The sequence below is a fragment of the Dreissena polymorpha genome, chromosome 3 (genome assembly GCF_020536995.1).
Source record: "Dreissena polymorpha isolate Duluth1 chromosome 3, UMN_Dpol_1.0, whole genome shotgun sequence".
Lineage (NCBI taxonomy): Eukaryota > Metazoa > Mollusca > Bivalvia > Myida > Dreissenidae > Dreissena > Dreissena polymorpha.
In genome coordinates this window covers 144,032,753-144,046,637 of record NC_068357.1, presented here as the reverse complement: position 1 = coordinate 144,046,637, position 13,885 = coordinate 144,032,753, and the positions used below count along the sequence as shown (strand labels likewise).

Here is a 13,885-nt window from a genome sequence, read left to right as displayed (position 1 = left end):
TTTTAGACGAAATGATTATTTTTCGTGATTCTCAAGTTGCGGACATACGGGTTTCCGTCCATAATTAATTACTGTAAATGTTCAGTTAATTTTGAATCCAGGACATTCATTGCCGCAGACGATCGATCATACGCTCTTTATGACAAGACGGACTTTCCTTCCTAGTTTTTTTAAAACTGATTTCAATATACATCCTTTACTTTGAAACAGGGGTATAACACATTTTAATGAGCAATTAATTTTCAAGAACCAGCGTCAGAGTCCCAAACGTTGAGATAAAGTTATGGTAACAATTATGTACAGGTACATTGAAAGTGACGGGATACTAGTGTAGTTCCACACAATAAGCGACATCCTTCTTGTGTACGTGTATTATTATCTGCTTGTCCAAATCGAACACAACCAAATGTTGACTATGCATATGTTACAAGATCACAATTTAACGGCGGGCTGACAAAGCACATTGTATTTTGTATTGCTATGTGAACAATCTTCATGTTATCAGCATTTGCAATGCAAAGATCATTGCACGTGTAAATTAAACGGCGGTGATTTGTTAAATACATTTCTAATAGTCAAAATGACCGACAGAGAGTTCTTTATTTCGTGCACTATCATACTCGTACGTGAATATAAATGGTTGAAAAAAAAACTTTCCGGTGATTATACACAAACATGCAATCCCTAGGCAGGGCAATAAAATGGGGACATGTGATAGGATGTCCACCAGTTTTGTTCGACCTGAAAATCTATATTAATAATACTGTGGGTGCGACAAAGAACAGGAAACAGTACCGTTTTCATGCTTCGTAACCACCTACAATACAGGGTTCCATAGCAGAAATGCGAGGCTACATTGCCTTGCCCGAGAAATTCTGTAGTAGCTTAAACGACCTATGTTTAAGTTGTCATCTGAACTTGATCGAGAAACGAAGTGCATAACATACCCCATAACATGGATGAGATTTTTTTTCAATTTTGCCATAGTTCAAAAGGTTAAATTAGTTATGTTTCATGTTTTACAGAAATTGAAGAGGGTCACTCGGTTTACGCATAGGTTGTCGTAAATCAGAAAGACAAAAACAATTACAAATAAGTGTTTCACTTTATTATATAACATGTGATGTAACACTCTTGAAATTGATGAATACAAAAATACATCAGCAATTAACATAAATCAATAACATTTTAACGATATGTAACTAATTCTCGACAAGTAATGTGCAAAATAATTGGACAACCTTGATTAATAAAGAGAACTTTAGTAACATAGTGTAATATAAATAAAACAGAGTAAACAGAGGACCATGCGAAAGCACAGGTTTTGGGCATATGACCTTGTCACTTACAAGGCCCATTACCCCACCCATGTGACACAAATGAAATTAATGAACACTATCAACATGCCATAAAACATTTTAAATCATTCTGACAAAACACAAATTTATTATATAATATATATGATCATACTGATTGTATCCTTTTTTTCAAATTTATTAAAAATATATATGAACGTATTTATTATATCAGATTTATTTGTCAAAATGAATAAAAAATGTTGTTTTATGATATATTGGTAGTGTTTTAATAATCCAAAACTTTACAAGTACAATGACACTTATCACACATGTATGTATAAGTATTATCTTATTTTTCCAGAAGTAATTTTTGTGATTATTTATAGACAATACACGTAACATGACAATATAATTACAGACAGTAGTATAAACCATAATAGAACTGCACATTGTGTGCCTTGTTTTGGACTTGTTTATAAATTAATCGAGCCTTGACTAACGCTTTCATTGGGAATTCGAAACTTGTCTGTTCCTCTTAAAGGCCGGTGTCAATATTATAAATATATGAAGTATGGTTAGAAAGATATTGATACTTAAACAAGAAGCATGATGGACAGATGATGTAATTACTAGAACAGAATAATTTATGGTTGCTTGAATCTCAATTTTCTCTTTTGTTTCTTAGTATTTTAGGGTCTTGTAAAAAGGTTACATAAAACATTGTCATAGTTCCATTTATTAATGCAATTTAAAGTCAATACCTGTTATGTATTGAAAAAGTGACATAGCAATATATGTCTAAGTTGAGACAGGGAAATCACTCTGACAAAATCATTTTAAGAGTAACCTCATATTATACACTTTACAAACAAAGTTCATAACTCTGATTAATTATTTTCAGTTTAGAGTCAATACCTGCTCTATATATAGGCAAATTGACTTCTAGAAAAAATCTAAGCTAACAAAAGGACACGCCTTATGCAAAAACGTCATTTATTTACCTCCTGCGAGGTATACACTTTAAGGTGATCACTTATTACTAAGTACTTTATGCAGAAAACAAAGAGCTGACAATAGCACGACTTGATTTTCTACAATGTAGGCTAACAATATTCAGTTATGTAAAGTATTAAGTGTTAAAATCCTTAAAGACCAAAAAGTCACATTTATATATGAATTACACGTTTGTTTAAAGGAATCAAAAGATTTAAAAGCAAACAACCACATCACAGAAAAGCACTGTTAGATCCGTACTAGTATATTAAAAAAAACAACAAGCTTCAAAACAAAATAATCTGAGTCTATATGCTTGAAGCATATATATATATAAAATCAGTATCAAATTTACATAACTGATAATGACCTAAAGAGCATGTGTTCACATAATATGGAATGAGGAATGCTTTGGAAATGAACACAGTTAGTTGGACAACTAACAGCAATTGTTTAATATTCAAATGGGCTTCATTTTAATGCATGGGTAAACATTAAATAACAGTATTTATAATAACTGAAACAAACTAATAGATGTTTTAGAAGCATGTTTAATGCATTGCCACACATGTTTGTCAGTGAATAATTTGTATGAATATAATTTGTTTGTATATTATTATCATGATGATGTTTTGTGTCCTGCGATGACTTAATATAAACTGTTAAATGCATGTGTTTATAGTCTGATTATGATACTAGACTCATCTTCAATCGACTTAGACATTTACCCCCACCCATCCCGATCCCTGGGATATAAATTGTTCGTTTACATAAGCACAGTTTAATTAAAATATAAAAAGACAACAAAAAGGAATGATCAGAAACTTACTTAAATTATATAATAACAAAAACAATATTTGCTAATAAAAAGGATAGAAACAGCAGAAATGAAAGCATAATTAGATAGATTGGAATGAACTAACAGAAAATAGACAAATAAATACAAAACAGTATTTGGTTTTACAGATTATAAGAAATCAAAGACATTTCAATAGGACACAGATGTCACATATTCCACTTGTTCTAAAATTGAAAAATTTAATTCCCCTAAATTTATACATGTAGCACTCCTTTTTATAAGAAAAAAATGTTTTTATAAAAATCATAAGAATGAGTGTTCAAGATCTTCATTAATAAAAAGGCAATAATTTAAAGAGAAATAGAAACTACCTGGTAGGTATTTTAGCTATGATTTTGATTTCTTTTACATAATACTTCAAGCATGTTCAATAAAATTGTTGCATCAATTTAAGACTTGCATATAATTAAATGATCTCCACCTAATAATCTTTCATGCTACAAAGTTGAAGTAAGTCAATAATACCTTCTTATTAATGATTCGGTTTCAATTAAAAACAAAACATAGTGTGTGTGAAAATTAAGATAAAATGGTGCTTTGGGTCAGTGAAAGACTTCAGACAACTCGAGCACTTAACAATTATTTCACACAAAAAACTTGCAAAATATAACAAATGAAATTTTTACTAAGCTATGGTTCATATTGCTGACAAAATGGTTTTTTGAAACAAATCAGAGGACCGTTTCAATAAACATCGTAGTACACATTACACGATACGATAAATTTTTTGAAGATACATAATTGCTTAAGTCCATATCATATGATTATAAATTTTCAGTACTTAATTAATTACATTGGCATCTCAAGCGCCGCATATATTTGACAAGCATGGCGGGCTAGCTCGTCTACTTATTAAGATGACAAAATTCTCTCGTAAGTTAAAATTGTCGTACGATCTTTTATGAAACGGCCCCCTGGATTCTAGTATCTTGACTGAGTTTTATACATTACCCTTTAAAGAACAATAATACAAATGATACACAATTAAATATTTCTTTAAAATGGCAAGATCTTAATCATAATAAACATTCATACAAACGTCTTAACAATCTCAAAAGTTTGTAAAGCACTTAAAGAGCTAACAAATAGGTCTTAACAATCTCAAAAGTTTGTAAAGCACTTAAATAGCTAACAAATAGGTCTTAACAATCTCAAAAGTTTGTAAAGCACTTAAATAGCTAACAAATAGGTCTTAACAATCTCAAAAGTTTGTAAAGCACTTAAATAGCTAACAAATAACATAAGCAACAAATGAGCCAAATAATGCAAAAATAAGTCTTAAGCCAAATGCGACTCGCAAAGCTTCTTACCAGCCCCGCACATTTGCGCAACTTCCGTGTCCGCTAATGAGACCAAGAAATCTTTAGTAACTTTATGGCTAAGATGGCTGATATGCCACATGACCCACTTTTGCATTATGCGGCTCAAATTATATACATGTGTAAGCACAATTTTTTTTTCCAAACAATCTTTGTTTAAAATAACACTGTACAAATTACAAGTATGATTGCTTATCATCATTAGTTGGTCACAAACCAATAAAACATTTTTAAGACAGCTATAGTTTTGTTCAGAATAGTACAGAATAACTTACTAAATTTTGAAGGATCTTAAAAAATACACATAATTAAACACATCTTTGTTTAGTGACCCTACTGATTAAGGTCAAGTTCTGCTTTTCCGGTTTATATTTTTGACCTCTGAAATAACATAAACTCACTATTAAAAAAAATATATGAAATGTTCATACAAAAATAATTGTCATCAATAATCAGGGTTACAATTTTTGTCAGAATTTATAATACATATGAATGAAGTCTTTGTTGTAGAAAACTAACTATTGAGTACCAGGTCTTTTCATCAAATTCATTAAAAATATACAACAATTTTCATGGTTTATGATCACAAATTTCTTAAATACATTCATCATTGAAACATTAAACATAAGCACTAATAATCAGTATTTGTTCAGCCCCAAAGATAAGACCATTGACCTATTGGTATCTTATCAAATAACTCCATAGAGAACTTTTCTATGTTAAAAATCCAATCAGTCTCATGTTTTTTTCATCTTAACAATTTTTAATGTCTCTCAGGTCCTGTTGATATACACAATCAAATCACTCTCAGGTTTATTCCATATTACAAAATTCAATCCCTCTCTAGCACAATTAAATCCCTCAATTAATAAAAAAGGCTTCTTAGGTTTATTCCATACTTACAAAATTCAATCTCTCTTGAGCCTTCAATACACATTCAAATACTCAATACTCAATAACTCAATACACAATAACTCAATACACAATCAAATCATTCAATAAACCATAAAATCACTCCTCACAATCTTATCACTCTCAGGTCTATTCCATGTCGGCGGAAAATGTGTTCCCCTCGTCCTCATCTTCCTCTCGAAGTCGTGCCATCCGAAATTGTCTGGAGCACAAATGATAAAATTTACTCAAGTATTAATGATTGAGACATAATTATGATTTTCAGGATTTTTAACTTGCATTATCAGGATGGTGTTTCTGATAACAATGGTGTTTCTTTTGTTTGCAATAAAAAAAAACACATCCCATGTAACTATCTTCACAACACATCCACTTGCAAAGATTTTAAACATAATAAAGTGTCTAAAACAATCATAAATGATTAATTTACTATTTATATTTTTTCACTGGGAAAAAACAATGGTAAAAAGACATATATCAGATTACCAACAAGTTGTTAATTCTTGGCAGATTATGCAAATGTATTTTGACTTTAAAATGAATTGACAACATTTAAGATTTTGCAATTTGAATTTTATTTTTAAGCTATAATCTTGATTAGTTTTAAATTGTAAATAATTAGTTCACAATGATAATTGTGTCTTTTCTCAACAGAAAGATGAGTAAGTAACATTTCAGTTTACAAGTTTACTTAATAGAAACACCATTAATAATAGTTAATGAAAATTAACAGATAAAACCTACCCAAAATATCTCCTTTTCCTTCGCATGAACAAACACACGCCACCAAAAATGACGAAAAACACCACCAAACATGTAGCCACAACAGCTATGGTCACCTTTGTCCCATCTGAAACATTGTATTCAGTTGCATGACATCACTAAACTTTATGACTGAAACAACAACTTTTTAATAATGATACCCAATGAAGAAGTCAGATGTACAGACACGTTTAAGGGTAATTGGAATTTGTTTTAGGGTTCAATGAAATATAAGATCCTTACCAAATTCATGCCATCACTACCATTAGCTTAAGAAGACACCATTAAGTCCATATTGAGAAGACAGCATTAAACTCATTATGAACTAATCATTAAAAATGTTATTTGACAACTTACTATTAGAAGATGATAGCTCCTTGGGACTTGGTTTTTCAGAAGCATTTCCTGTGGACGATGACCCATTAGATGGAGAATGTGTTGTGGTTGTTGTATTTGTGTTGTTTGTTGGTTTTGTATTTGCAGTTGTTGTGTTAGAGGTATTTGTTGGAATGATGGGGGTTGTTGGTTTTGTAGTTGGGGTTGTTGCATTGGTGGTGGCTGATGGTTTTGTAGTTGGGGTTGTTGCGTTGGTGGTGGTTGATGGTTTTGTAGTTGGGGTTGTTGCGTTGGTGGTGGCTGATGGTTTTGTAGTTGGGATTGTTGCATTGGTGGTGGCGGATGGTTTTGTAGTTGGGGTTGTTGCGTTGGTGGTGGCTGATGGTTTTGTAGTTGGGGTTGTTGCATTGGTGATGGTTGATGTGTTGGTGATTGTTCTGTTGGTGGTTGTTGTGATTGTGATGGTTGTTGATTTTGTAGTAGTGGTTGTGTCGCTTGTTGGTTTTGTAGTAGTGGTTACTGAGTATGGGATGGTTGTTAGGTTTGATGTGTTTTCAGTTGATGATGCATTGTGTGTTGGTAAAGTGGTTGTTAGGTTTGTTGTTTTACTTGCTAAAATAGTGTTTGATGTGTTTACAGTTGATGATGCATTGTGTGTTGGTGAAATGGAAGTAGAACTTGCAGGGCTGACAGGACTTGGTGTAAGTTTGTCATCAGAGGAGACAACTCTTGCTGCACACAGAAGCACTGCCACCGCCAGTATATACGTATGCAACTTCGACATTGTTAACGGTGTCAAATCTAATTGAAGGCTGGAATCTGTAATAAAAATATACTTTGATGAACAGTTTTAACTGGGTCTAATTATTTTCATTTTTAGCGAATAATTGTATTATTTGTACATGAAAACATAGTAAATATATCTTTGTTATTTTATTAGAGATTAATTGTGTTGTAAACAACATGGCTTGCTTTAAAAGCAATGTCTTTTGAATTCATACCCCCTCAAGCTTATACTGCTGTCTGCAGCCAAACAACAAGGCTACTATGAATTTATCTAATTACTAACATTATTACACAGCTTGATGTCCAGAGAGTCCAGTTATTCTGTTGATGCTGGGGAAAAGAGAGTACCCTGTAAGACGAATTTGTTGCACTGCTTCTAACTTACCACGTACAGTGTTATAAAAGGGTAGTAAATTTATATTGGGCTCCAGCTATGCTCTCTACAATAAAAGTTATTGTTGGTCAGTGTTGGCTTAGATACTACTTAAAAGTACCCAGTTATTCTTAAGTATCCTACATTGTACACAATTATTTTGGAACAGAAAAATACTTTAAAGTAAATTGGGGTATGCCCAGGTTCCTTTAAGCATAGTTTAAGTACCTGAGTGATCACTAAAGAGAAAAGGGGGTACTTGAAAATGTTACCTTACCTGACAATGACAAAATAATGAAGACAACCACAATTTGTAATTGTCAGCTCAAGTACTTGGTTCTCTTAGTTATACTAGAAAGTACCAGAGGTACGGAAAATATATTAAAAAGTACCCTGGAACAGCGTTTTTTTCAATCATTTTGGGAATGGGGCCGGGTCCCAAATCAGTACTGTAGTGTTTTTGTTGCTAACAAATACTTCAAAAATGAGAACTTAAGTGTTTTAAATATTAACTTTAATAAAGTGTATTTTGTAGAGCTGCATGGGAGATTAACAACATGTTTCTAATATATATATATATTTTTTTTTTAAACCTTCATTTGGGAATTTTTAGGTCCCATTTGGGAATAATATGTACTTTTTTCCATTGGGAATGGGGCCGGATACCGGCCCCGATTTTTAAACAAAACTAAAACACTGTGGAGTATGGCAGGATGTCTTTAGGCATATTTCTATACCCAGCCCAGTGGGCACCCAACGTTGATGCAACGTTGTATTTAGGTTGCATTCATACGTTGAAGTTTGGTTGTCACAATGGTGTATATGAAAGTTTTTTTGACGTTTTTTCCCAATGTTGCTGCAACGTTGTGTTTAGGTAACATTTAAAATGCAGTATTTTTAATTAATCAAAAATAATGTATGTTTTACAAAAACACATTTTTTTATCTATCTCAGTTTACTGCCAACTGCTCTTTCAAGTATTAACTGAGTACTTGGTGTCTATGAAGATAATGCTCCCCGAGGAGGAATCGAACCCACCAACTCCAGATCACTAGGCCGACATCTCATCCACTACACCATCGCGACAATTGCAATTTCAGCAAATTTTGTTACCATAAACTTAAACAATTTATTTTATCCAGCGATTTTGAGTAAAAGTTATCTTAAGCATCTTTCAGTTTGAAGCCAGATTATACGATTTTTATATGTGTTAAATGTAATATATTGATAAAAATATGTTACAATACAATGTAACACAAAAAAGGCAAGAAAAATTATACATTGAAGAATTGAATTTTTCTTTTCAATTAATATTCTGTCGTTAAAAGTTCACAGTTCGATAATAAACAAATGTTTATGTTATCCTACAAGCAAACTAATTATTAGAAAAAAATAATAAAGTATACATTCCACCTAGCGGCGATACTGAATTCAAGGGAAAAACTAGCGGCGATACTGAATTCAAAGGAGAAAACTGCAGAAAAAACTGCTAAAAGAGTGCACAATTACCTAGAAGCAACGTTGTTGCAACATACTTCTCAAAAGTTCGACCGAAGCTTCGCGTGCAACGTTGCAGAAACGTTCGGAAGTGGTCACCAGAATGCAACGTTTCTGAAACGTCATTGCAACGTCATGATGAAACGTCCGGGTAATGTTTTGTATGCAACATTATGGCAACGTTCGGTAATGGTTGCCGTCGTTGCGACCTAAATATTACGTATCAGCAACGTTCACAAAACATTTGATGCCCACTAGGAGGGTACATGTAGTATACTTATAGAGTATCTTGGAGTACTTAAATTATTACCTGATCGAACAAGATTCACTAAGTGCATGTGATAGAGGTTAAATATTCATAATAACGGTTCATGGTTATTTCATTTTATCATATTTGGATTTCAAATTCCAACAAATTAGATCCAGAGTTTATCACAAGATCTAAAATAAATAAACAATCTACAATTTAATAGCTTGTGGAAATTGTCAGATTATTGTTTATACTATCAATCAAATTGAATAGTTTTCTTATAACTAATTTTCATTCAAAATATTTGGTAATAGTTCACAAGGTTGTAATACTTGACAAGGGTGCAGGATCACATGATTTTGTGGGGTTCCCAATTAAACATCAATGTATGTAAACACACTAAGTCTTGTAAGTGGTACCTTTTTTCAAATAAGTTTTTCAAACAACTTTCCTTAAGAATTTCAACAAGTGCATAAAAGACAAATTTTTATACTGCTTATGACAATGTGAAATACATCAGAATTACTTTATTGAATAGCATGTGTTCCTGTTAAAAAATTCCTTGTGTACTGCACAGTTATGCTTCACACAATGTGAAATTTTGTCACCGATTTCAGATGTATCCAAGGGTTTATTCTTATACCTTAAGATATCGACACAAACTGAAAAAAAACTGTATTTTATGCACTAAAGATTTTTGCAAAAGTATTTCAATAACTTGAGATATTTGCAATAACAAAGTTCTTAACAGCATGTTTTCATTCTGTCCTTGTGTAAACCCCTGAAAACCCTGTTGATCCTGCACCCTGTTGGCTTGCCTGTCAGGATTTGTACTTAACAATTATTACCAGCCAAAACTTATATGAAAGGAAATGAAAGAAGAACTTGAAAGTGTGATAACTGATTAACAAAAGTACTGCTAGTGCTAGATTAAAAATATATATGGGTTGTAAGGTTATTTTGTGCGGGGGGAGTTTTTTTTGACATTTAAGTACCGGTGAAGGACTTACGATCGATCATGAAGGAATGATAGATAAGATAACCTATATTTTCTTCCACTTCGATTATCGTGCTTTTTAAATATAATTTTATTTGATTGAACTATTTTATTGAAAACTTCAAGTAACAACAAAAACGCGATATGCCCGTCGACCTTTAACAAACTGCATCTTAATATAGATATCAAAATTATAACAGTTACAAATACGAAATAACCCTGTATTTTGTAACATACCTGTAATTTGTATTATTCGCACCTGGAAATCGACCTACACCATGGACACAATCGAGCACGTTCAGCTAATCTCCCAAACTCCACGCAGAGTTGTCGTTCCATAAGCACATAAGCTGGTTCCAGTCAAATCTCTGCGCGGAGGTTGCTAAGAGTTATCGTTCCACACAGTTACGTAATGTAACCGTTGTGCAAGAGATTGTTAAATTGAAATTATAATTAGTTTGAGAATGTCGCTAAATAAGTGTGTTTTTTTATAACCAGTACCACACTTTACATACATTTGAGTAAATGTGTCTATTTGTAATAAGATATAAATAATTAGTACATTGTAATTCAGGGGCGTAGATAACCTCCAAACATTGGGGAGGCGGACGCAAGGTCCCGGCTCTAAAAAGAATAACATTGTTAATGTAAAAAAAAATTGTGTTAAATATTAATGATAATAATTAAAAAACATTATTAAGCATCAATACGATCATTATTTGTATGTTGTTTTTTCTTCTAAATTTCGTTTGTATTCAGATCGACGTTAGGTTCATAAAAGGTAAGAACGGTCGCAAATTAAAATTTAATACTAATATACATATCGTAGTGGAGCCATGTGAACGAATCAAACCAACTAGATTGGAATGAATGCTGTTCTGGCTTTTTCTTTCCGAATGTACGCTTAGGAAAAGCAAAATTTCGAGGCTGTTTAGGAATACTCATTTTGAACATTAAACAATTACATAATATGATATTGTTTCAATGATTTCTAATCAAATAATAACTGTTATACACAAATATTTTCAATCAAATTATTTTTTTTCACGCATATATTTACTCAAAATTGTTTTAAGTGGCAGTTACCTTTGAATTAAAGCGATCAATTAAAATTAAAAGGAAAGCCTGTCCTTAATCAAAACACCGACAGTGCAATCACGGAAAGGAAAAATAAAACAATTAACGCAATGACATTTACCCGGGCCCCTGGTTTATGACACCTAACAAGGGATATTGACACATCACTATTGGCAACCTCGGAGCAGACGGAGAGGGGACACATGGCTTCTGCACTGACGGCGCGTGATTGCAAAAAAACAGGTTTTTGGGCGGCGATTTTTGGGGATTATACGTTGTATTTATGACGACTAGCAGAAATCTTGGGGAGGCGGCCGCCTCCCCTGCCTCCCCATTACCTACGCCCCTGTAATTACCAGAGACTTAGATCTACGTCTCTGTAATTACTTATATTATTTGCGAATGAGTGTAATATGGGAGACAACACGAACTGAATACGCCAGTCTAGTGCTGACTACGCATACAAACTTACCTCCACTAATTCAACCCCACAACTTAGCACGTGGGCGTTGTCATATACAGATCTACATGTGTACTGGCGGACATCGTAAAACTTTGCAATTATATCCACGAATGCTAGTGGACATGGCAACGAGTTGCAAATTTAATATCCATGTTCACTGATAGACATCACAAAAACATGAAAACATATCCACAAACAATATCACGACAGCGAGATGCAAACATATCCCTCTACACTGGCGGACATGGCATCGAGATGCAGATATTCCTTACCTATAGCGGACATCATAAGGATATTCAAATAAATCAATGGCCATTATCGAGCATGCTCATAAAATGCTTACCGGTGTATATAAACCGGCATTGGCGTCAATGGCAACGAGTTTCACATAGTTCCATGTACGCTGCCAAACATGACAAGGCGATTTAAATAGATCCATGTTCACTGCCGGCTTTGGCAGTTGCACACATATTATATCCGTAAATTTATTTCAATTGCATACAAATACACCTACGTTTACAAGCGGAAACGGAAAGCAAATGCGCATGCATCCTCGTTTAAAGGCGGACATGGTTTTCCGATGAACATGCATCCTCGCTGGCGGATATGGCATGGGAATAAATATTCATCCATACACACTGGCAACATGCATGGTAACGAGATGCAGATCTACCCATGTATCTGGCGGTCATATCATCGAGTATCCTATAGATCCATGTAACTGTCAGTCATGGCAGCGAGGATCCTATAGATCCATGTAACTGGCCGTCATAACATCGAGGATTCTATAGATCCATGTAACTGGCGGTCATAGCAGCGAGGATCCTATAAATCCATGTAACTGTCAGTCATGGCAGCGAGGATCCTATAGATCCATGTAACAGGCGGTCAAAGCAGTGGGGATCATATAGATCCATGTAACTGGCGGTCATAGTAGTGAGGATCCTATAGATCAATGTAACTGGCGGTCATAGCAGCGAGGATCCTCTAGATCCATGCAACTGGCGATCAAAGCAGCGAGGATCCTATATATACATGTAACTGGCGGTCATAGCAGTGAGGATCCTATTTATCCATGTAACTGGCGGTAATAGCAGCAAGGTGAATATAGATCCATGTACACTGGCGGTCATAACTTCGAGGATCCTATAGATCCATGTAACTGGTGGTCATAGCAGCGAGGATCCTATAGATCCATGTACACTGGTGGTCATAACTTCGAGGATCCTATAGATCCATGTAACTGGCGGTCATAGCAGCGAGGATCCTATAGATCCATTTACACTGGTGGACATAATAGTTAGATTTAAATCGAATCGAATTTATTCAAATATATATCCATGTACATAGGCGGACCTTACAACGAGTTGCAAATAGATTTATGTACACGTTTGGTCATAGCAACAAGATTACAAATATTCATTTACAATGGCGAAATGTTTATATAATGCGAGTATTCTCAATGGTCTAGCCTTGAAATCAGGTTCGTTTTCAAGAAACATCTTGCAAGTAATGGTAATCACCCTTAGCTTTTAAATCGTAATTGTCCTGCATGTTATTACGCGTTTGTAATCCTCAGATGCATACAATAATAAAACCAATAAAGGTTAATTATATACCTGAAACAGTCACATATTGCACCAATTTAATAAGTTCAAAATAATATGGTCTTTTAGAAGTTCCGGGTCTGAAGCCAAATTTACATTATTCACAGTTGTATGTTAGTACGACTCGTTTGAGCTGATTCTGTGTTAAATAGGGTCTATATAACCATCGTATTTCTGATTTACTATTATATCTGATGAAATTTATGCATACAATAAATGTATAATACCTGACCCCCCTCCCCCATGTCACAAACTGTCACTTTCTTACTCACCCTCCCCCCACCTGGAGCGTGACATACTTTACGGACGGCCCGTAATGGTTAAAGCTTTAGACTTCAGAAAAGTGCTGATTTACT

At 33.7% G+C, this 13,885-nt stretch overlaps 1 protein-coding gene across 5 annotated transcripts; it reads right to left on the bottom strand.

Moving 5' to 3' along the window:
• Positions 1-1,093: 1,093 nt before the first annotated feature.
• LOC127871801 (uncharacterized) lies at positions 1,094-10,868 on the bottom strand. Of its 5 annotated transcripts, none has more exons than XR_008045570.1 (5): positions 10,620-10,863; positions 6,501-7,298; positions 6,126-6,231; positions 4,321-5,583; positions 1,094-4,269 (listed from the first exon to the last, which is right to left on the bottom strand). XR_008045570.1 is itself a non-coding variant. In XM_052415003.1 (5 exons), exons 3-5 carry the CDS (start codon positions 7,261-7,263, stop codon positions 5,511-5,513), a joined length of 942 nt encoding a protein of 313 aa, XP_052270963.1. In that variant the 5' UTR covers positions 7,264-7,298; positions 9,148-9,249; positions 10,620-10,868; the 3' UTR covers positions 1,094-5,510. The 5 variants fall into 5 exon arrangements, 3 of the variants coding, with proteins under 3 accessions (XP_052270963.1, XP_052270964.1, XP_052270962.1); XR_008045571.1 differs by having other exon boundaries at positions 1,094-4,219; XM_052415003.1 differs by adding an exon at positions 9,148-9,249 and having other exon boundaries at positions 1,094-5,583; positions 10,620-10,868.
• Positions 10,869-13,885: the final 3,017 nt, after the last annotated feature.